We start from the raw sequence: 23,103 nt of genomic DNA on the forward strand, positions 1-23,103 counted from the left end.
CCTTTATATACAGGGGCAGGAGGGCACCTCTAGACACACAAGTTGATTAGTTGATCTCTCCCAGCCGTGTGCGGTGCCCTCCTCCATCATATTTCATCTCGGTCATATCGTAGCGGTGCTTAGGCGAAGGCCTGCGTTGGTAGCAACATCATCACCGTCACCACGCCGTCGTGCTGACGGAACTCTCCCGTGAAGCTCTGCTGGATCGGAGTTCGCGGGACGTCATCGAGCTGAACGTGTGTTGAACTCGGAGATGACGTGCGTTCGGTACTTGGATCGGTCGAATCGTAAAGATGTACGACTACATCAACCGCATTATGCTAAAGCTTCCGCTTTCGGTCTACGAGGGTACGTAGACAACACTCTCCCCTCTCGTTGCTATGCATCACCATGATCTTGTGTGTGCGTAAGAAAACTGTTGAAATTACTACGTTTCCCAATAGCAACCTCATCAATCACAGGAACCGCCAACACGATGGACTTAGACACCTTCAGTTGCTCACATGACTTTGGCAACACATACTTCTCACATGAGGCCGCCGATGAGACCACCTCCAAATGCTCTACAGAGATAGGCGAACTAAGGCTAAGACATAGCTCTCATAGCTTGGGCATGACCTGTAACACCAGAGCTTCAAGCACGACAATGGACTCGACTGAGAGTGACGATGAACCGTTCCCAACACGAGGGGATAAACATCCATATAACTCTTGCCTCCCTTCCTTTATAGAGCCAACATCTTCCACACCAGGAGGGCATGACATCAGAGTGGTCTGCGACCTAGCCGGTGCAAGGAAGAGCCTGCTAAGAGCAGCCTCCGCCCGCTCGAGAAAGCTCTGTACTCGTGTCAGACAACTTTGCAACAATGTTGTCTAATCGGTCCTGGCCAGAGAGGACCGCAACATCATATCGGATGAGATTGCTAAGCCAACAGTAGCAGAGACGACAGATGCTCAAGACCTTGAAGGGGAGCACGAATTTCACTGCACCTTTACATGAAGCTAGAGCAGGATGGCGCATACCTTTACATGAAGCTAGAGCAGGATGGCGCATAGAGCGATATGGCAAGGCATGCCAAAGAACTTAGAGGACGCCAAGGATTGCGGCATCCACATGAAGCTAGAGCAGGATGACACATGGAACTAAGAAATGACGACATGGCAAGGCATGCCAAAGAACTTAAGGACGCCAAGGATTGCGGCATCCACACGCACGATAACCATTCTCCAAGCAACGGGAGCACCGAAGCTGATCTCTACAATTGGCCGCATGATGCCCAGGAGCGAAGCATCTGCAACATCTACCGTGCAGCCAAGCAGAGATTGGACGGGGAGCCATTGCAGGGGCTAGCAACGTCGGGCGACGCGGACCACGCCGGGGCAACACCTCCTGCCATCCCTCTTTTTTGTTCTCAAGGAAATAAGGAAATGAAAATTTGCACTTTTTTGTTCTCGAGCAAAGAAGGGAAATAAAGAAAAGGTACTCCTCCGATTTGGTGAAATAACATTATTACAAGAAGTTTAAGACTTGAGATAGCAGTGGAATTATTATACATTTTTACAAAAAGCTTGAGAAGACTTGACTTCAACCAAGCTAGAAGCACAAGAAACACTTCAACTAAGCTAAAAGCACTAGAACTACTGAAACTAAGAAGCGGGTAAAGCTAGAAGCACGAGAACCAGACGCTGGTACGAAGGAGAGTGCCACTTCATGCAAAAGGGCACGCTAAACTCAAGCAGCCGGCGGCCTGCACCCGCAAACCACTGGCACACGCCGCGTACGTACGCGCACGGCAGAGGCCTGCCTATGCGCCCTGCTTGTTGAGCCGCGCCGCCGCAGCCACGGACGCTGCTATCCCTCCCGGCCTCACCGTCTTGTCGTCCTTGTTTCGGGTCTCCGCCGAGGCCACCCTCGCCGCGTCGGCGGCCTCCACCTCCTTGTCCGCAACCAGCTTCGCCGTTGCATTCTGCGTGCACGCAGGTCGACCACCAGGTGACCATCGCAGTCAGTAACATCAAAGGATTCAAGCATATGTGTACTGGTAGCGTCGATGTGCAGGACATACTACAGACATACCGAGAGCACGTCGCCGAGCTTGGCCTTCTCCTCGTCTCGCGCGGCCCAGACGTTGGCGTCGGCGGCCGACTGCGCCTGCGCGGCCAGGCCACCAGGGATATTGACGTCCAGCCCGGTGGCTCGCACTTCGGCCGCCTGGATGGCCGCTGCGTCGCTGCGCTCCACCGGCCTGCCTCCCGCCGCGTAACCTGCCGCCTCCAGCGCCTCGCCAATAGTTATCTTCGTGTCGTCGCCACCGGCTTCACCTGCATCGGCGGCATCATCAGGCGCGAGGTACTGGCCCACGGCCTGTCCGGCGACGAACTCGGTGACGATGCGCCCGCCGGGGACGCGGGTCTCGGAGACGGAGACGCCCTGCTCGGCGGTGGCGTCCGTGGCCTGGTCGTGGCCGACCACGCCCATGCGCTCGTTGCGCATGGCCGCGGACTGCATGGTGGCCGCCGGGCCGCCCTTTATCGTCTCCCCGAACACGAGGTTCTCGGCTGACTGCATCGTGGCCGCGTCCTGCGGCGCCACGGGCTTCTGCGCGAGGCCGCCGGTCACGGCCGGGAACACGTCGCCGTAGCGGACGGCGCCTCCTCCCTGTCCCTGGCCCTGCCCGCCGCCGCCCGCCTGGGCTTGGTCGGACGACGGCCTCCTCTGCTGCCCCTGGCTCATCTTGGCGAGAAGGCGTCTGGTTATCTGCCGCGTTGCCCCGAGCGTGTGTAGGGTGGCTAGGTGAGTAGTACAGCTGAATCTTGCGATCGACATGGATGGATCATGCGTGGGTATGGTGGTTATATGCGGCGTGGGTGGGTGCTCACAGGGAGACAGGTGTGGGAGAGGGCGGAGACGTGGAGGCGAAGGAGGGGAGGCGCGTCGCGGCTTTGCCGTGAGGTGGCGCGCGAGGAAGCGGTGGAGGGTTGGACGGCGGAGGCAGCGTGGAGTGGCGCGCGCGTGGTCTGCAAAGCGGTGGCGCTTGTTTTTTCTTAACACACTAGTAGTCCAATATATGAAAACGGATCTGCTAATTTACATGCGGATGAAAACAATTCGCCTTCATCCGTTTTCTGTGCCCTGCGATCTGTGCGTGGAGATTCGTATGTGTGACCCGTTATTTGTCTCGTTTCTCTTATCGGGCCCGTGTGGTTGACCCGTTATTTTTTCCATCGCAACCCGCGTGTCTGTGTGGTTGACACTGTCGCCCTCCTTCTCCGAGCCGAACACGCAACCCCGAACAGAGTCGAGCGAGAGAGAGAGATAGCCATGGCGATTTGGAGCTCCGCCTCACCGCTCGATCCAGTGTTTTGGTGGTGACTCGTCCGCGCTCTCCCTCGTGCTGCCCCGCTTCCTCCGCCTCCCTTCTGTTCCTGCCGGCGGGATCTGCGGCATCTCTCGGCCCCGCACCGATCCGTCCCCATTTCCGTCGCTGGCGATTTTGTTCGTCGGATTCAGCCCCCCCCCTCCTCCCTTTTTGTTGTTCTTGTGATCTGTTAGGTAGGGAGTTGGTTTTGTCTGTCAGATTTGATGATTGTATCCATCCCTCGCAGCTTTTTTCCGTGTAGATTTGTTTAGGTTGCACCGTTTCTGGGATGCGTTTGATTGTTCTGCTAAGCGTGGTAGCTGCCGTAGCTGGGATGTGTGTCAGTTCGATGTGCTGATCTATAATTGATTGGATGTTGGAGTCCGAGTTATTCATGTGAGGCTAGCTTGCTTAGTTGTAGTACTCTGATGTATTCAGTCAATTCGAACGGATGTATTCTGTTCCCTGGCCTTTAATCTCTAGACCATTTCTCTTCACTAATATTGTTTAGTGGGTATGTGGTTTACTCTGTAATTTTTATTTTGGATTTACAGTGCAATCCCCATTGTTTTTTAGAGTGATTTTCAGTGTAATTCATACTGGATTTTCATTGATTTTCACTGTAATCCGTACTGGATTTCCAGTGTAATTTTCTTGTGGATAGGTAGTATATTTGTAGTGTAAATCCAAAGCAATTTCTAGTGTAATCCCCGGTTATTTTACAATGTAATTTCAGTGTATTTGCACTGTATTTGCTAGTGGAATAATAGTGTATATGTCCTAATTGCAGTGTATTTTTGTCAGTGGGGTTGCACTGTATTTGTTAGTGGAATTACAGTGTATTTGTCAGTGATGTACAGTGTAATTTGATAGTTGATTTACAGTGTAATTGCCATGGATTTGCACTGTATTCGCTAGTGGAATTACAGTGTAATTCACTTGAATTTTTATTGTGGAATTGCGTTTTGGATTTACAGTGTATTTGTCAGCAAATTTACAGTGTAATTCATAGCTGGTTTTACTGTGTAAATTCAGTGTAATTTACACTTTAATTGAGTAGCAGAGGAATTGTGACTGTTCTTGTGATGCACCGCTAGTTTGTATGTTCTTGTGATGCATCTGATTCCAGTGTATTTTCTTGAGGATTTAGACTATAATTATATTCGGATGTACACTGTAATCTTCATCGGAATTTCAGTGTATTTTCTTAGTGGGTGATTACAGTGTATTTACAATGTAATTCTCAGTTGGTTTCCACTGTAATTCGCATGGGATTTCTTCACTGTAATTCTTAGTGGGTTATGTAGTGAAATAAAAGAGATGTAGACTGTAAATGCTATCAATGCATTTCTTCTTTATATTTTTGTTATGTTTTATCCCTTTTGCCATTTCATCTCAGACATTTTGTCCTTTTCTTTGTGTTTGTACATATTTAGGTTATAGATTAAAGTATGGGGAGACTCATGAAGGCTTTTGGTAAGGGCACTTATGCTGCTTGTGTTCAAGATTGTGATGATTCAGATGGGGATCCTTTTGTCCCCAATGATTTTGCTGAGGATGATCCTTTTCAAGATTCGGAGGTTATATTTCTAATTTGATTTTTTATTTCTTTTATTTTCTTTTATTTCTTGTTTGGTAGCTTATTTGTTCCGGTTTTCTAGTTCATTCATTTGTTTCATCTGTTAATTGCAGGAACGTCAAATGGATGATCATGATTTCGAGAAAGTCTTAGGCCATGCTTTTTAGCTGTTTTTTTTCTAGTCTGGCTCTGATAAAGATGGGGTGTGTACCCGCTCAGGGCATGTGCTGCTATGATGAAGTGGATTTATTTCCGGTCATGTCCTCTTCCAGTTTTTTGACTGTAGTCCCTGATGGGTTGTAGTGTAATTATTTATTGATTTTGCTCTGTAATGCCCAGTGGCATTACACTGTATGTTAATTGGTCTTACATAGTAATTCTTAGCGGGTTCACACACTAATTTACAAAGTAGTTTACACAGTAATTTTAGCACTTCCTTACTGTTGGTTAGTGTTCATTTTTGTTGGCTTGTTCAAAACTGCAATTCTTACAATGTAATTCTAGGTAGATTTACAGTGAAATTCTAAGTGGATTTACACTGTAATTCCTACTATATTTACACTATAATTCTAGGTCGATTTTACAGTGTAAATCTAGGTATTTACACTGTAATTCCTACTGGATTTACACTGTAATTCCTACTATATTTACAATGTAATTCCAGGTCGATTTTACATTGTAAATCTAGGTAGAATTACAGTGTAATTCTAGGTAGATTTATACTGTAATTCCTACTGGATTTACACTGTAATTCCTACCGTATTTTCAGTGTTTTTCTTAGTGTAGTAGATTTTACAGTGGATTCAAACTGGATTTACAGCGGTATTTAAAGTGTAAATCTTAGTGTAATTTTAGTTGATTTTATAGTGTAATTTTAGTGGTTTTTGTCATTTTCATTTTAATTGTGTGTGGTTAGTAGATTAGAGATGGGAAAGTATTGCCTGGGTTCTTTTTCTCCTTTCTCGCTGCTTTGCCTGTGTGGGTTGAAAAGAGTTGGGGTGTGGATCCAATAACATCTTGGTGCGGGTCCGTTTAAAAGCGGTATGAACCACCTGAAGTAGCTCAGTAAAAGAGTATGATCCACTCTGTTATTTGTCAAGACTCTAGTTAAAGAAAGCATGTTTTTGATAACTTTTTTTGTTTTCAGGATTGTTTTCTGCTACTAGAAAGCCATATGTTAAGGAAATCAACTTCATCTTCATTGAGGTACATCGCATGTCCTTTGATGCTGGATTTCATTGCATTTGGTTTGATTGTAGGCACCTGCACTCAATATTTTGAGTAAATTATCTATTAATGCAAACAAGTATTGAGTTTTGAACTGTAAATAAGTGCAGAGTAATTTTGCAGAGAAGGTCCCAGCAATTTGATCTAACAGTCACAAATTTCCCCTTTTAGTTCTGAACTGTAAATATGTAATCATTTTTATAGATTCTTTTTGTTTGTTGCTACTTGTGTGAGTGCCTTCTAGTGTGAATGTTTTTAGCCTGATTGTGTTTGTCCTTTTTCCTGTTAATTTCAATTTTTAGTGCTCATGTTAATGCATGTCAATATTCAGTGTAAGCAAGCATCCGATCATAGTAGTTTACGCTTCTAAAGTTACTTAAATTCAGTCCTTCAATCACAACTATTTAAGAACAGGTAGAAAGTGTCTAAAACAAGTAGATTAAAGTGTCTTAACAGTGTTTGGTTTTTCAGTTTCCAAAGGGTGTGAAAATAGTCATATTTTCTCTCAACTGGAGCAATCATCCCCCTTTTATGTTTTTAACTAGTTTTCCCAAAATGGAATTGCTAGCTTCCTGAGCATGTTTTGATCCCTGTAGTGTGTTTATTTCTGCAAATCCAGAAATCTATGATCTGGGCATGTAGTTTTCAGTTTTCCTGTGATCATAGACAACTAGTTCATGCGACCATATCCTAGTTGTTCCTAGGGTTTCTCCTGTTTCATGCTTTTGTGTGATTATGTTCTTATTTTTGATCTGTGTAGATTTTGTGCTTATCTTATCCTATGTAATGATTCACTAGCTAGAGGTATGTTCTTTCTTCCAGATTTGTTCAGGCAGGAGAGAGACGACAGGAGGTGATGAATGCACAGGAGACCGGGGGGGGGGGGGGGGGGGGGGTTACCTGTGATTTCTTTTTGTGTCTAGAACTCTTGATCATGGAGGAATCGCCCTCTCTGGTGGCGCTTCTCTGGGGTAAATTTAGCACTTTCTCAATGGAATTGCAGTGTAATTCTTTTGTGTGTTTTAAGTGGTATTTACAGTGTACTTTTAGTGTAATTACTGTGCATTTTCAGTGAAATTTACACTGTAATTGTTAGTGGAATTTACACTGTAAATGTTAGTGGGTTTACGGTGTACTTCTAGTGGATTTTTGCTCTGTATTTGCAAGTGGCATTTTTAGTGGAATTACTGTGTGTTTCCATGGTTTTTACACTGCAATTATTAGTGTAATTTTGGGCCTTTGTATAGTTGATTCACAGCAGCAGCAACTATAATTTTTCTGTAATTCGGCTTGTGGTTAGATGCCATCAGTTTTGGTCCTTTTCATCCTCCTGTAGTTAGCTTAGTCCACCTTTTGTTAGATTTTAACCCTTTTAGCTGCTTTCTGTACGGGTTTGAATTGCTCAGAGCGTGTACCCATTTATAGTTTAGTGTATGGACCTGTTTAGAAGTGATTTGCGGGACAGAGGCAATTTGCGGGGCAGAAAGAACAAAGGAACAGGGACACAAGACATATGACACCTGTCATCCTTTAGTTGGCTGAAAACGAATTAGATTTCATCCGGATGTAGAATAGACAGTCCCTATGAAAAATATCATGTGATACCATCTTTTATATGCTCTCATGGTACCGATCTTAAAACGTTAAACTTGAATGTTTTGAAAAAAAATCGAAAAAAATTGAGGATGTTTACAAGGCATATGTATACATGCCCTAAGAAATTCAGATCAAAGTTCAAAGTACACATAAAGAAACAAAAAAATATAAACGGATGTAAATAGTTTAGGTTTTGACCGAATATTCAATTTTGAGTTCGGACTCATCTGCATCCTCTGAACAGTAAATTAAAAAATAATCTAAAATCAGAAAAATCTTTTTTTTATGGAAGATGCTTTGATATTTCAGCTTATTTGAACATCTAAGTAGCTCTCAACAAAAAAGACAAACAGGTAAGCTGGAATTTGGAGCGGACCTCGCGCACCGAAGCATCTTCCATGCATTTTTTTTAAGTTTTCTAGTATTTGTTTTGAATTTAATATTCATGGCGAGAGCAAATGAGCTCGTGAGCCAAATAGTTGCACTCAGTTTTTGACATTATTCATGCATTTGTCTTTATTGATACTATTATGCTGAATTTGTTTTTTTTCTCTTTTTGTACTTCAAAATTTCACCTGAAATTTCTAGGGATTGTAGACACGTGTGTTGTAAATATTCATAAAAATAGATTTAAATTTGACCTTTTCAAATTGGTATCATAGAAGCATACAAGTCATGGTATCACCTAACATTCATCCGTACAATATAGAAACCCTCATACATACGTATATACACTCACCGTTATGAACACATGCATGCTCATTTATCCCTGTGAGCCTCTTCAAGAGACTGGCATATCATTTTAAGATTAATGAAGTCGTTACATACGTCTTCGTAGTCGACGGAAATATCTTCTTTCACTAAACGCACATTGTCAAAAGGCCTCAAACACATTCAAAAAAGTGTGAGCATCTTGTTGTCCTCTTAACCATCTAACTACCAGTTAGTTCACGTGGTGACGCTTGTTCCGTTGTTCGTTTCCTGCCCAGTGCCCACGTAGCGTTGTGTACGATAGTAGTGTACGTAGAGCAATGCTACCCACACGGACAAATAATTACAGAATTAACAAGATGCTTAGCTGCATAATTTGACTGGGAAGAAATCAAGGTGCGGGGCCAACACCCCCTGAAATTCACGGGTGGAGATTAGTTAGTGAAGAAATCGGTAAACCTTCATAAAACTCCGTTCGTTTGGAATTTTCGATGTACAGAACGGATTCCACCAAAGTATGCGTGTGGAACAAGAACAACTATGTTTTCCTTGGAAAGAGAAAAACGGTAGAACATAGTTTCTGAAGAAGTCAAAATAGTAAGTTACACGATTATTTTAAAATATAAGTTATTCAATGGTTATCTCTAACATTTACATTACGGAGGGCAAAAGAACAACTCGCAACTATGCAATGAGCAGCTCGGGTGTGAAACCCTAGCTGCGAGGCAATGCCACCACCATCCCTCCTTCCCTCCCCCGTCGTTGGCAGCACCGCCGCGCAGAGCCCGTGTGGCATTGGTGGACGATTCGGCCGATTAGGCCGTTCCTCCAGAGCCAGGGCCATGGGTGCTTTGAGGTTCATGTGGGCAGGAAACAAATGCAGTCCACGCAAGCAAATGAGCTGAATTCATCCCGCGCGGGCCTGGTTGGACCTAATGCAGCCTACCAAACGCGTCATTTGTCATCTTCGGGTCATAGATTGCCAAGTATAGAGCGGTGATCGTTAGGTCGTTTTAATTTTGTTGTGTCGCTTCTATAGGGTCTTGCCATTCTTTGGTGTTTTAGTTTTAGTTTTTCGAGGCGATGGTCTCTCAAAAAACGATCATCTCATTTGTTTGTAAGAAGGGAAATCATAAGAGCAAATACAGTAAGGTGACATGGGGGACTGTAAGACTTTAAATATCATATTTTTGCTGAGTTGTAATAGAGAGAAGATGAGAAAGAAGAGAAGCGGGATACAAACTAACAGCCGACTATAGCACGTGCTCCTAAAGACTTTGTGATAGAAGGAAGTGGGCAATATATCAATAAAGTGGTACTTGCACAGGGCTTGTCCAACAGCGACCGCAAATTTCCTCCCGCGTATGTCTGTGGGCAGGGGGGACCACTCCAGGGACACGGATGCGGGAGCCGGTCATCCAACACCGCCCACATACATTTCAACCCGCATTTGAACTAACCAAACAAAATTCATGCAAACCGTTCGATATTCATCAAAGTTCAGATAGAAAATACCACACATCATCCATACATAGCAAGCAAATTAAGTCTGGTACAAAAATGTCTCAAATTCGAAAAGATTAACCAGATGTCCAACAAGTTTTTCATCAACAGATCATGTCGTCCCACACATACTCCCCCTTCAGCTTCATCGAACAATGTGTACATAAATGGTCGTTCCTCTGTCCCGTGATACACCATAGCAGTGTGTGCGGGCTACATACACTACTAGGAAAAGGCCTAGTAGTAGCACGGGTGCCCGCGCTACTACTACGGCGCTACAGCTAACTAGTAGTAGTAGCGCGGTGCATCCCGTGCTACTAGTACATGTGTTAGTAGTAGCGCGTGACTGTGACCCGCGGTACTACTATTAATTTCATAAACCAAGAAAAATTCTCGACCCCGTGCATGCTTTCAATGGTGTCAATTGTTCGATCCAGCGACGACAGGGTTGCCGGAGGTGCGGACGGGTAGCGGCAGACCAGATCCAGCGACGGCTATTGGAAAGGGACTGCATCCAGTGTAGAGCAAGACGACAGTGTGAGGATCCTCTTTGCGGCCAAGGCGGAGAGCTCCTGGTTGGCCATGTCGCTGACCTACGCAGCATGGGCATGGGAGGTGAGTAAAATCGAAGGAGAGGGAAAAGGAGAAACAAGGGAGAAAGGAAGGAGATGGAGGGCGCATCGGAGCTGGTCACTGGTGATGAGGTGCTCCGTCGTGGTGGCATGGAGGCCAGGGGAAGACGTGCGAGCTCCTGGACGCCAGCGACGCGAGGAGGCGGACTCGTTGGGCACCATGGAGGAGCAGATGTGCTTGGGCAGGAGCACCTCACCACCGGAGAGCCTATGGAGAGAGGGGGAAGAGTGAGGGAGAGAGGGGAGGCCGAGGATATGGGGACTTCACTTACCTCGTAATTAGTAGTAGCGAGGGGTATAAACCCGCGCTACTACTATGGCATGTCCCGGGGGCACGGTAGAGACCGCTTAGTAGTAGCGAGGGGTAAAATGTTGGGGAAGGTAGCATGCAATTTCAAAAAAAATCTTACGCTCACGCAAGATCTATCTAGGAGATGCGTAGCAACGAGAGGGGGAAAGTGTGTCTACGTACCCACGTAGACTGAAAGCGGAAGCGTTTGACAACGCGGTTGATGTATTCGAACTTCTTCTCATTCCAACCGATCAAGCACCGAACGTACGACACCTCCGAGTTCTGCACACGTTCAGCTCGATGACGTCCCATCAAACTCTTGATCCAGCAAAGTGTTGAGCGAGAGTTTTGTCAGCACGACGGCGAGGTGATGGTGATGGTGAAGTGATCCGCGCAGGGCTTCGCCTAAGCACTACGACAATATGACCGAAGGCGTAAACTATGGAGGGGGCACCGCACACAGCTAACAATCATTGCTGTGTGTTCTAGCGGTGTCCCCCTCATATATATAGGTTGGAGGGGAGGAGAGGCAGCCAAGGGGGTGCCCCAAGTAGGAGGAATCCTACTTGGGCGCCTCCCAATTCAGCCTCTCCCCTGATACGTCTCCAACATATCTACTTTTTCTAATGCTTTTCCTCTTGTTTTGGACTCTAAATTGCATGATTTGAATGAAACTAACCCCGGATTGACGATGTTTTCAACAGAACTACCATAGTGTTGTTTTTGTGCAAAAATAAAAGTTCTCGGAATGGAACGAAACTTTGCGAGGAATTTTTATATAAATAAAGAGAATTTCTGGAGCCAAGATCCACCGGAGGGGGCACCTAGGTGGGCACAACCAACCAGGGCGCCCCCCTCCTGGCGCGCCCACGTGGGTTGTCCCCACTGTGACGCCCCCGATTCAACCGTACACTAATCATGCACGCAAATGTGTACGATCAAGATCAAGGACTCACGGGAAGATATCACAACGCAACTCTACAATTAAAATAAGTCATACAAGCATCATATTACAAGCCAGGGGCCTCGAGGGATCGAATACAAGAGCTCGATCATAGACGAGTCAGCGGAAGCAACAATATCTGAGTACAGACATAAGTTAAACAAGTTTGCCTTAAGAAGGCTAGCACAAACTGGGATACAGATCGAAAGAGGCGCAGGCCTCCTGCCTGGGATCCTCCTAACTACTCCTGGTCGTCGTCAGCGGGCACCACGTAGTAGTAGGCACCTCCGGTGTAGTAGGAGTCGTCGTCGACGGTGGCGTCTGGCTCCTGGACTCCAGCATCTGGTTGCGACAACCAGAATGAAAGGAAAGGGAGAAAAGGGGGAGAAAGCAACCGTGAGTACTCATCCAAAGTACTCGCAAGCAAGGAGCTACACTACATATGCATGGGTATCAAATGGAGTAAGGGTATCATATGTGGACTGAACTGCAGAATGCCGGAATAAGAGGGGGATAGCTAGTCCTATCGAAGACTACGCCTCTGGCCACCTCCATCTTGCAGCATGCAGAAGAGAGCAAAAGGTAAGTTCACCAAGTAACATCGCATAGCATAATCCTAACCGATGATCCTCCCCTCGTCGCCCTGTGAGAGAGCGACCACCGGTTGTATCTGGCACTTGGAAGGGTGTGTTTTATTAAGTATCCGGTTCTAGTTGTCATAAGGTCAAGGTACAACTCCAAGTCGTCCTGTTACCGAAGATCACGGCTATTCGAATAGATTAACTTCCCTGCAGGGGTGCACCACATACCCCAACTCGCTCGATCCCATTTGGCCGGACACACTTTCCTGGGTCATGCCCGGCCTCGGAAGATCAACACGTCGCAGCCCCACCTAGACCAACAGAGAGGTCAGCACGCCGGTCTAAACCTAAGCGCCCAGGGGTCTGGGCCCATCGCCCTTAGCACACCTGCACGTTGCGTGGGCGGCCGGAAGCAGACCTAGCCTAGTGGCGTTCCAGTCCAATCCAGCGCGCGCCGCTCCGTCGCTGACGTCAAGAAGGCTTCAGCTGATACCACGACGCCGGGATACCCATAACTACTCCCGCGTAGATGGTTAGTGCGTATAGACCAAATGGTCAAACTCAGATCAAATACCCAGATCTCGTTAAGCGTGTTAAGTATCCGCGAACGCCGACTAGGGCCAGGCCCACCTCTCTCCTAGGTGGTCGGAACCTGCCCTGTCGCTCCGCCTCAAAGATCCACACAGAGGGCCGTTGGGACAAAGGTCCTTTCAGCCCCCAATCCGTGAATCACTCGCGGGTGCTCCACAAGCCGACCCGTCTTTAGTCACCACATGTATCATGTATAAAGTATATAGTATATACTCGTGATCAACTCCCGAGTGATCACGGCCCGATAGTATAGCATGGCAGACGGACAAGGATGTAGGGCCACTGATGATAAACTAGCATCCTATACTAAGCAATAGGATTGCAGGTAAAGATAACAACAGTAGTAGCAAGGACAGGCTATGCATCAGTATAGGAGTAACGGGAAGCAGTAACATGCTACACTACTCTAATGCAAGCAGTATAGAGGAGAGTAGGCGATATCTGGTGATCAAGGGGGGGGGGGCTTGCCTGGTTGCTCAGACAAGAAGGAGGGGTCGTCGAAGTAGTCGATCACAGGGGTACCGGCATCGGCCTCAGGGTCTACCGGAAAGAAGTAACGGAGGGGGAACACAATAAATAACAGAGCAATTAAATGTAACACAAAGCAAGACGTGGCAATACGCGGTGCTAGGTATGCCCTAACGCGGTATTATGTGATACCGGCGAAGGGGGGAAACATCCGGGAAAGTATTCCCGGTGTTTTGCGTTTTCGGACAGATGAACCGGCGAGGAAAAGTTGCGTGTTCACTATGCTAGGGATGTGTGGCGGACGAACGGACTGTGTATCCGAATTCGTCCCATCGTTCTGAGCAACTTTCATGTACAAAGTATTTTCATCCGAGTTACGGATTAAAAGATATGATTTTCTAAAGATTTAAATCATTTTCTGATTTTAATTATATATTTAATTCCAACATTATCCAAAACAGTGAATGATGACGCCAGCATGACATCAGAGTGATGTCAGCAGGTCAACTGGTCGGTTGACCAGTCAAACAGACAGGTGGGTCCAGCGGGACCCACATGTCATTGTCTGTTATCTAATTAACCAGGTTAATTAGTTTAGTTAAACAGATTAGTTATGTTAATTAATGAAAGTTAATTAGGTGAAACTAGTTAATTAGGCTAATCTAATTAGGATTAATTAATTGATTAATTAATATTTTTATTTAGTTTTTTTAATCCTTTTTTTATTAAATATTTTCAGGGCGTGGGGCCCGTTCGTCAGTGGCACTAGGCCAACCCCGCGGGGCGGGTTAACGGGCGGAACCCCGGGGTCGGGAGCGGGGCGGGCGCCCGTGGAGGCCGCAGCCTGCCTGGGGCGGGGCGAGGCCGGCGGGGCGCCGGCAGCTGCCAGCAGCGGCGAGGGACGAAGGCGCGAGCGGCAGGCGGGTAGCGAAGCGCGGTGCGCAACGACAGTGAGCGGCGCAGCAGCGGCGGGGTTCGCGTGGGGCCGCAGATGGCGGGAGGCGCGACGCGAGCTGGCGGCCTCCGACGAGTAGCGAAGCACGGCCAGCCGTCGGGGATGCGACGGGCGCGCAGGCGCGTCGCGCGCACAGCGCGGCCACGGAGGGGGAGGTCAGGGGCGGAGCTGCTCGTGCTAGCGCACGGGGACGAACGGGAGGCGACGCCGGACAGAGAGGGAAGAGAGGAGAGGCGGGCCTCACGTTCGAGTAGAGACCAGGGGGGGCGGCAAGGCTCGAGGAAGCCGTTGCGGAGGAGGCCAGGGACGACCGACGGAGACGGGGAGGAGGTCCGGCGAGGGAGCGCTCCGACGAGGCCCAGGCGGGGCGGCAAGGCAGTAGCGGACGACGGAGGGCGGGCGCAGGGCGTCGGGGTGGCACCGGGGACAGGCTCCGGCGAGGAGGATGCAGGCCGGTGGGGAAGGGCGCCGGCGAGGTCCAGGAGGGGAAGGGGGGGCGACGGCGTTCGGTGGCGATGAGGGCGAGGCGGCGGCGTCGAGCCTGATCCGATCTGGATCGGGGGAGAATGGGGCGCGCCGTGGGGGGGGGGAAGGGGATCGTGGGGAGAGTGGGGGATGGGGTTAGGGTTTCTGGCAGTGGGGGGGGGGGGGGTTATAGCCCGGGGTGGGCCGACTGGGCTAGGTGGGTTGGCCCAGTTGGGCCACGGCCCAGGGAGGGGGGGGGGCTTTTCTCTTTTTTTTTGTTGTTGCTTTGACCTTTTTCGTATTTTCTTTCTTTTATTTATTTTCTCTTGTGTTTCAATTCAGTTTAAAATATTTATGCATTTTATAAAACTGGGTCTCCTACACCACAATTATCTATGTAATATTTAGTACAAACCGAACATTTTTATTTCAATGTTTGAAAACTTTTATTATTTACCAAAGTTTGAATTTGAATTTTGGTCCGGTTTTGATCTAACGACCGATTAGCAACAGTAACGTAGGTAACGTGGCTCCATTAGCGTGGGATTACTGTAGCTTAATTACCCGGGCGTTACACCCACCAGGTGGCCCCGCAGACCCTAATTCCAACTCCATAAATACCTATCTTTTCAGAAAAAATGAGGGAGAAAGAATTATCGTGATTCACGTGACGGAGCCGCCGTTACCTCATGTTCTTCATCGGGAGGCCATATCTGGAGTCCGTTTGGGGCTCCGAAGAGGGGGATCTTCGTTCTTCATCATCACCAACCCTTCTCCATCGCCAATTCCATGATGCTCCCCACCGGGAGTGAGTAATTCTTTCGTAGGCTTGCTGGTCAGTGAGGAGTTGGATGAGATTCATCATATAATCGAGTTAGTTTTGTTAGGGCTTGATCCCTAGTATCCACTATGTTCTAAGATCGATGTTGCTATGACTTTGCCATGCTTAATGCTTGTCACTTTGGGCCTGGGTGCCATGATTTCAGATCTGAACCCGTTTATGTTATCACCATTATATCCATGTTTTAGATCCAATCTTGCAAGTTATAGTCACCTACTATGTGTTATGATCCGGCAACCCCGGAGTGACAATAATCAGAACCACTCCCGGTGATGACCGTAGTTTGAGGAGTTCATGTATTCACCGTGTGTTAATGCTTTGTTCCGGTTCTCTATTAAAAGGAGGCCTTAATATCCCTTAGTTTCCAATTGGACTCCGCTGACACGGGAGGGTAGGACAAAAGATGTCATGCAAGTTCTTTTCATAAGCACGTATGACTATTTACGGAATACATGCCTACATTATATTGATGAACTGGAGCTAGTGCCGTATCGCCCTAGGTTATAACTGGCTCATGATGAATATCATCCAACAAGTCACCGATCCAATGCCTACGAATTTATCCTATATTGTTCTTGTTAAGTTACTATTGCTATCGTTACTGTTGCACTTGCTACGAAATTACTTCTATCACTGTTACTGTTACCATTGCTACTGTTACTACTGAAAAACTATCATATTACTTTGCTACTGATCACATTGCTGCAAATAATTAATCTCCAGGTGTGGTTGAATTGACAACTCAGTTGCTAATACTTGCAAATATTCTTTGGCTCCCCTTGTGTCGAATCTATAAATTTGGGCTGAATACTCTACCCTCGAAAACTGTTGCGATCCCCTATACTTGTGGGTTATCAAGACCTTTTTCTGGCGCCGTTGCCAGGGAGCATAGCTATATTTGTTGAGTCACTTGGGATTATTATCAATTTATCACTATGAAGAATATGAAGGATGCTAAGACTAAGATTTATCCCTCTAAGACGAGGGGAGGTAAGGAACTGCCATCCAGTTCTGCTTTAGATTCACCTTCTGTTATAAGTAAACTTGCAACAACACCACATGCTATTAATCCTGATATGTCGCGAGTTATTGATGATGCTACTTCTGCTATGAATGATACTTATGATGATGCTAGTACCTTACTTGATGATAATGATGTGCCACTTGGTGATTTTCTTGATGAATAAATTGCTAGAGTAATTCAACATGATGTTGTTGAATCTGAGGATGAGTTTCAACCTGAAAATCTTGAAACACCTACTAGAACTAGCCCTCCTAGATATGAATTGCCTAAGGTACTAGAAGGCTATGTTATGAATGAAGATACAACTAGAGAGATTCTTGCTTGTAAGGATAGAGATGATCTAGAGAAATTACTATGCAAATATAAAGAAAAATCTCTGAATGCTAGAATGCAATATGATCCTAAGTTTTCTACTTCACCTATATTTATTGATGATAAGGATTATGAATTTTGTGTCGACCCAGAGTTGATTACTTTGGTTGAATCTGATCCTTTCCATGGTTATGAAACTGAAACTGTTGTGGCACATCTTACTAAGTTGAATGACATAGCCACCCTTTTTACTCATGATGAGAAGACTCATTATTACTTTATTCTCAAATTATTTCCGTTCTTATTAAAGGGTGATGCTAAAGCTTGATACAATACTCTTGCTCCTGGTTGTGTGCGTAGTCCCTAGGATATGATTTATTACTTCTCTGAAAAATAGTTCCTTGCTCATAAGAAACAAGCTACTTTACAGGAAATGTTTAACTTTGTGCAAATTAAAGAAGAGAGTCTCCCACAAGCTTGGGGGAGGCTTTGCCAGTTGCTTAATGCTTTGCCTGATCATCCTCTTAAGAAAAATGAAATACTTGATATCTTCTATAATGGACTAAGCGATGCTTCTAGGAACTTCCTAGATAGTTGTGCTGGTTGTGTTTTCAGGGAACGAACTGTTGGGCAAGCTGAAGAATTATTGAATAACATATTGAAAAATTATGATGATTGGACTCTTCCTGAACCACCGCCTAAACCCACTCCGAAGAAGAGGGGTATATTATATCTCAGTCCTGAAAATATGCAAGAGGCAAAGAAATCCATGAAGGAAAAAGGTATTAAAGCCGAGGATGTTAAAAATTTACCTCCTATCAAAGAAATACATGGCTTAATACACCACCACCTGCTAAGGTGGTAGAGGTAAATTCTCTTATGAAATTCAATGATAATGACAATCCTCACAATATGCACCCTAGCCAATGCATTTATGAGTTTGAAAACTATATTAGAAAACAAGATCACTTCAATGCAAATGTTATGAAACAATTGAAATACAATTCTGATATGATTGCTCGCTTGAGTGACTTGTTATTAAGAATCTCAAATGATGTTAGAGGTGTTGGAAAGCATGCTTCTATGGTACAAACCCAGTTAGAACAAGTTGCTAAATCTCAAAGAGAGTTGCTACATGAAATGAATAATAATATACATGACTTTGTTGTTAGAGTTGCAACTAGAGGAGGTAAAATGACTCAGGAACCACTTTATCCTGAGGGACATCCAAAAAGAATTGAACATGATTCACAAAGGAACAACACCACTACACCTAGTCTAACTAAAAAGAAAAGGAAAAATAAAAATGATAGGACTTCACATCCTTGTAGTGAACCTGTGAAGGGGAACGTATTAATTCAATAAAATTCCTACAATCACGCAAGATCTATCTAGGAGATGCATAGAAATGAGACGGGAGAGTGTGTCCACGTACCCCCGTAGACCGAAAGCGGAAGCATTTAGTAACGCGGTTGATGTTGTCGAACGTCTTCACGATCCAACTGATCCAAGTACCGAACGTACTGCACCTCCGTGTTCGGCACATGTTTAGCACGATGACGTCCCTCGAGCTCTTGATCCAGTAGAGGGTCGAGGGAGAGTTTCATCAACACGACGGTGTGGTGACGGTGTTGATGATGTGATCCGTGCAGGGATTTGCCTAAGCACTACGACAATATGACCGAGGCGGTAAATTGTGGAGGGGGGCACCGCACACGGCTAAGACAATTGATGTTGTGCCTTGGGGTGCCCTCTGACCACGTATATAAAGAAGGGGGAGGAGGAGGCCGGCCAAGGGGGGGATCCTACTAGGACTCCAAACCTAGTAGGATTCGCCCCCCCCTTTCCTTCCAATGGAGAGGGGGAAAGGGGAAAGGAGGGAGAGGGAGAAGGAAAGAGGGGGGCCGCGCCCCCTCCCCTTGTCCAATTCGGATTGGGGCAAGGGGCATGCCCCACCTCCTGTGGCCTACCTCCTCTCCTCCACTATGGCCCATTAGGCCCAATAACTTTCCCGGGGGGTTCCGGTAACCTCTCGGTACTCCCAAAAATCCCCGATCTTTTTCGGAACCATTCTGGAGTCCGTATATAACCTTCCAATATATCAATCTTTACCTCTCGACCATTTCGAGACTCCTCATCATGTCCGTGATCTAATCCGTGACTCTGAACAAACTTCGATCATCAAAAACACATAACTCATAATACAAATCGTCATCGAACGTTAAGCATATGGACCCTACAGGTTTGAGAACTATGTAGACATGACCGAGACACATCTCCGGTCAATAACCAATAGCGGAACCTGGATGCTCATATTGGCTCCTACATATTCTACGAAGATCTTTATCGGTCAAACCGCATAACAACATACACTATTCCCTTTGTCATCGGTATGTTACTTGCCCGAGATTCGATCGTCGGTATCATCATACCTAGTTCAATGTCATTACCGGCAAGTCTCTTTACTCGTTTCGTAATGCATCAGCCCGCAACTAACTCATTAGTCACATTGCTTGCAAGGATTATAGTGATGTGCATTACCGAGAGGGCCCAGAGATACCTCTCCGATACACAGAGTGACAAATCCTAATCTCGATCTATGCCAACTCAACAAACACCTTCGGATACACCTGTAGAGCATCTTTATAATCACCCAGTTATGTTGTGACGTTTGATAGCACACAAGGTGTTCCTCCGGTATTCGGGAGATGCATAATCTCATAGTCAGAGGAATATGTATAAGTCATGAAGAAAGCAATAGTAACAAAACTAAATGATCATAATGCTAAGCTAACGGATGGGTCTTGTCCATCACATCATTCTCTAATGATGTGTTCCTATTCATCAAATGACAACACATGTCTATGGTCAGGAAACTTAACCATCTTTGATTAACGAGCTAGTCAAGTAGAGGCATACTAGGGACACTCTGTTTGTCTATGTATTCACACATGTACTAAGTTTCCGGTTAATACAATTCTAGCATGAATAATAAACATTTATCATGATATAAGGAAATATAAATAACAACTTTATTATTGCCTCTAGGGCATATTTCCTTCAGTCTCCCACTTGCACTAGAGTCGATAATCTAGATTACATAGTAATGATTATAACAACCATGGAGTCTTGGTGCTGATCATGTTTTGCTTGTGAGAATGGCTTTGTCAACGGGTCTGCAACATTCAGATACGTATCTATTTTGCAAATCTCTGTCTCCCTCCTTGACTTGATCGCGGATGGAATTGAAACGTCTCTTGATGTGTTTGGTTCTCTTGTGAAATCTGGATTCCTTCGCCAAGGCAATTGCTCCAATATTGTCACAAAAGATTTTCATTGGACCCGATGCACTAGGTATTACACCTAGATCAGATATGAACTCCTTCATTTGCTGATTCCGAAGCAGCTATGTACTCCGCTTCACATGTAGATCCCGCCACGATGCTCTGCTTGCAACTGTACCAACTGACAGCTCCACCATTCAATATAAATATGTACCTGGTTTGTGACTTAGAGTCATCCGGATAAGTGTCAAAGCTTGCATCGACGTAACCATTTACGACAAGCTCTTTGTCACCTCCATAAATGAGAAACACATCCTTAGTCCTTTTCAGGTATTTCAGGATGTTCTTGACCGCTCTCCAATGATCCACTCCTGGATTACTTTGGTACCTCCCGGCTAAACTTATAGCAGGGCATACATCAGGTCCGGTACACAGCATTGCATACATGATAGAAACTATGGCTGAGGCATAGGGAATGCCTTCCATTTTCTCTCTATCTTCTGCAATGGTCGGGCATTGAGTCTGACTCAACTTCACACCTTGTAATACAAGCAAGAACCCTTTCTTTGACGGGTCCATTTTGAACATCTTCAAAACTTTATCAAGGTATGTGCTTTGTGAAAGTCCAATTAAGCGTCTTGATCTATCTCTATAGATCTTGATGCCCAATATATAAGTAGCTTCACCGAGGTCTTTCATTGAAAAAATCTTATTCAAGTATCCTTTTATGCTATCTAGAAATTTTGTATTATTTCCAATCAACAATATGTCATCCACATATAATATTAGAAATGCTACAGAGCTCCCACTCGCTTTCTTGTTAATACAGGCTTCTCCAAAAGTCTGTATAAAACCATATGCTTTGATCACACTATCAAAGTGTACATTCCAACTCAGAGAGGCTTGCACCATTCCATAAATGGATCACTCGAGCTTGCACACTTTGTTAGCACCTTTAGGATCGGCAAAACCTTCTGGTTGCATCATATGCAACTCTTCTTTAAGATATTCATTAAGAAATGCAGTTTTGACATCCATTTGCCAAATTTCATAATCATGAAATGCGGCAATTGCTAACATGATTTAGATAGACTTAAGCATCGCTACGAGTGAGAAAAGGTCTCATCGTAGTCAACTCCTTGAACTTGTCGAAAACCTTTCGCAACAACTCTAGCTTTGTAGACAGTAGCATTACCGTCAGCATCAGTCTTCTTCTTGAAGATCCATTTATTTTCTATGGCTTGCCGATCATCGGGCAAGTCAACCAAAGTCCACACTTTGTTCTCATACGTGGATCCCATCTCAGATTTCATGGCCTCAAGCCATTTCACGGAATCTGGGCTCATCATCACTTCCTCATAGTTCATAGGTTCATCATGGTCTAGTAACATGACCTCGAGAATAGGATTACCGTACCACTCTGGTGCGGATCATACTCTGGTTGACCTACAAGGTTCAGTAGTAACGTGATCTAAAGTTTCATGATCATCATCATTAGCTTCCTCACTAATTGGTGTAGGAATCACTGGAACTGATTTCTGTGATGAATTACTTTCCATTTCGGGAGAAGGTACAATTACCTCATCAAGTTCTACTTTCCTCCCACTCACTTCTTTCGAGAGAAACTCCTTCTCTAGAAAGGATCCATTCTTAGCAATGAATATCTTGCCTTCGGATCTGTGATAGAAGGTGTACCCAACAGTCTCCTTTGGTTATCCTATGAAGACACATTTCTTCGATTTGGGTTTGAGCTTATCAGGTTGAAGCTTTTTCACATAAGCATCACAGCCCCAAACTTTAAGAAATGACAGCTTAGGTTTCTTGCCAAACCACAATTCATATGGTGTCGTCTCAACGGATTTAGATGGTGCCCTATTTAACATGAATGCAGTTGTCTCTAAAGCATAACCCCAAAACAATAGCGGTAAATCGGTAAGAGACATCATAGATCGCACCATATCTAATAAAGTACGGTTACGATGTTCGGACACACCATTACGCTGTGGTGTTCCAGGTGCTGTGAGTTGCAAAACTATTCCACATTGTTTCAAATGAAGACCAAACTCATAAATCAAATATTCACCTCCATGATCAGATCGTAGAAACTTTATTTTCTTGTTACGATGATTTTCCACTTCACTGTGAAATTCTTTGAACTTCTCAAATGTTTCAGACTTATGTTTCATTAAGTAGATATAACCATATCTGCTTAAATCATCTGTGAAGGTCGGAAAATAACGTTACCCGCCGCGAGCCTCAAAACTCATCGGACCGCATACATCAGTATGTATTATTTCCAATAAGTCAGTTGCTCGCTCCATTGTTCTGGAGAACAAAGTCTTTGTCATCTTGCCCATGAGGCATGGTTCGCAAGCATCAAGTGATTCCAAAAGCCCATCAACATGTAGTTTCTTCATGCGTTTTACACCAATATGACCTAAACGGCAGTGCCACAAATAAGTTGCACTATCATTATTAACCTTGCATCTTTTGGCTTCAATATTATGAATATGTGTATCACTACAATCGAGATTGAACAAAAATAGACCATCATGAAGGGTGCATGACCATAAAAGATATTACTCATATAAATAGAACAACCATTATTCTCTGATTTAAATTAATAACTGTCTCACATCAAACAATATCCAAATATAATGTTCATGCTTAACGCTGGCACCAAATAACAATTATCCAGGTCTAAAACTAATCATGAAGGTAAGTGTAGAGGTAGCGTGCC

General features: G+C 45.2%; 1 protein-coding gene and 1 long non-coding RNA gene across 3 annotated transcripts; one reads left to right on the forward strand and one right to left on the reverse strand.

The window, feature by feature from the left end:
• Positions 1 to 1,470: 1,470 nt before the first annotated feature.
• Positions 1,471 to 2,854, reverse strand: LOC125554167 (late embryogenesis abundant protein D-34-like). The gene is made up of 2 exons (XM_048717763.2): positions 2,078 to 2,854; positions 1,471 to 1,967 (listed from the first exon to the last, which is right to left on the reverse strand). The coding sequence occupies exons 1-2, from the start codon at positions 2,825 to 2,827 to the stop codon at positions 1,806 to 1,808; spliced, it is 912 nt and encodes a 303-aa protein (XP_048573720.2). The 5' UTR covers positions 2,828 to 2,854; the 3' UTR covers positions 1,471 to 1,805.
• Positions 2,855 to 3,216: 362 nt separating this feature from the next.
• LOC125552698 (uncharacterized) lies at positions 3,217 to 7,306 on the forward strand. 2 transcript variants are annotated; one of them, XR_015601578.1, is made up of 4 exons: positions 3,218 to 3,553; positions 4,796 to 4,939; positions 5,052 to 6,144; positions 6,988 to 7,306. It is a non-coding gene; the product is annotated as an uncharacterized LOC125552698 (long non-coding RNA). The 2 variants fall into 2 exon arrangements; XR_007303736.2 differs by having other exon boundaries at positions 3,217 to 4,939.
• The last annotated feature ends 15,797 nt before the right edge of the window (positions 7,307 to 23,103 follow it).

The sequence above is a fragment of the Triticum urartu genome, chromosome 4A, assembly GCF_056163025.1.
Source record: "Triticum urartu cultivar PI428250 chromosome 4A, HENAU_Tu73, whole genome shotgun sequence".
In the NCBI taxonomy this organism is placed as follows: Eukaryota; Viridiplantae; Streptophyta; class Magnoliopsida; order Poales; family Poaceae; genus Triticum; species Triticum urartu.

Coding starts and splice junctions, on each gene's coding strand:
- LOC125554167 (XM_048717763.2), bottom strand. CDS start 2,827: ATGTCGATCGCAAGATTCAGCTGTACTACTCACCTAGCCACCCTACAC. Junction 1,968..2,077: donor AGCTCGGCGACGTGCTCTCG/GTATGTCTGTAG, acceptor GCGTGCACGCAG/AATGCAACGGCGAAGCTGGT.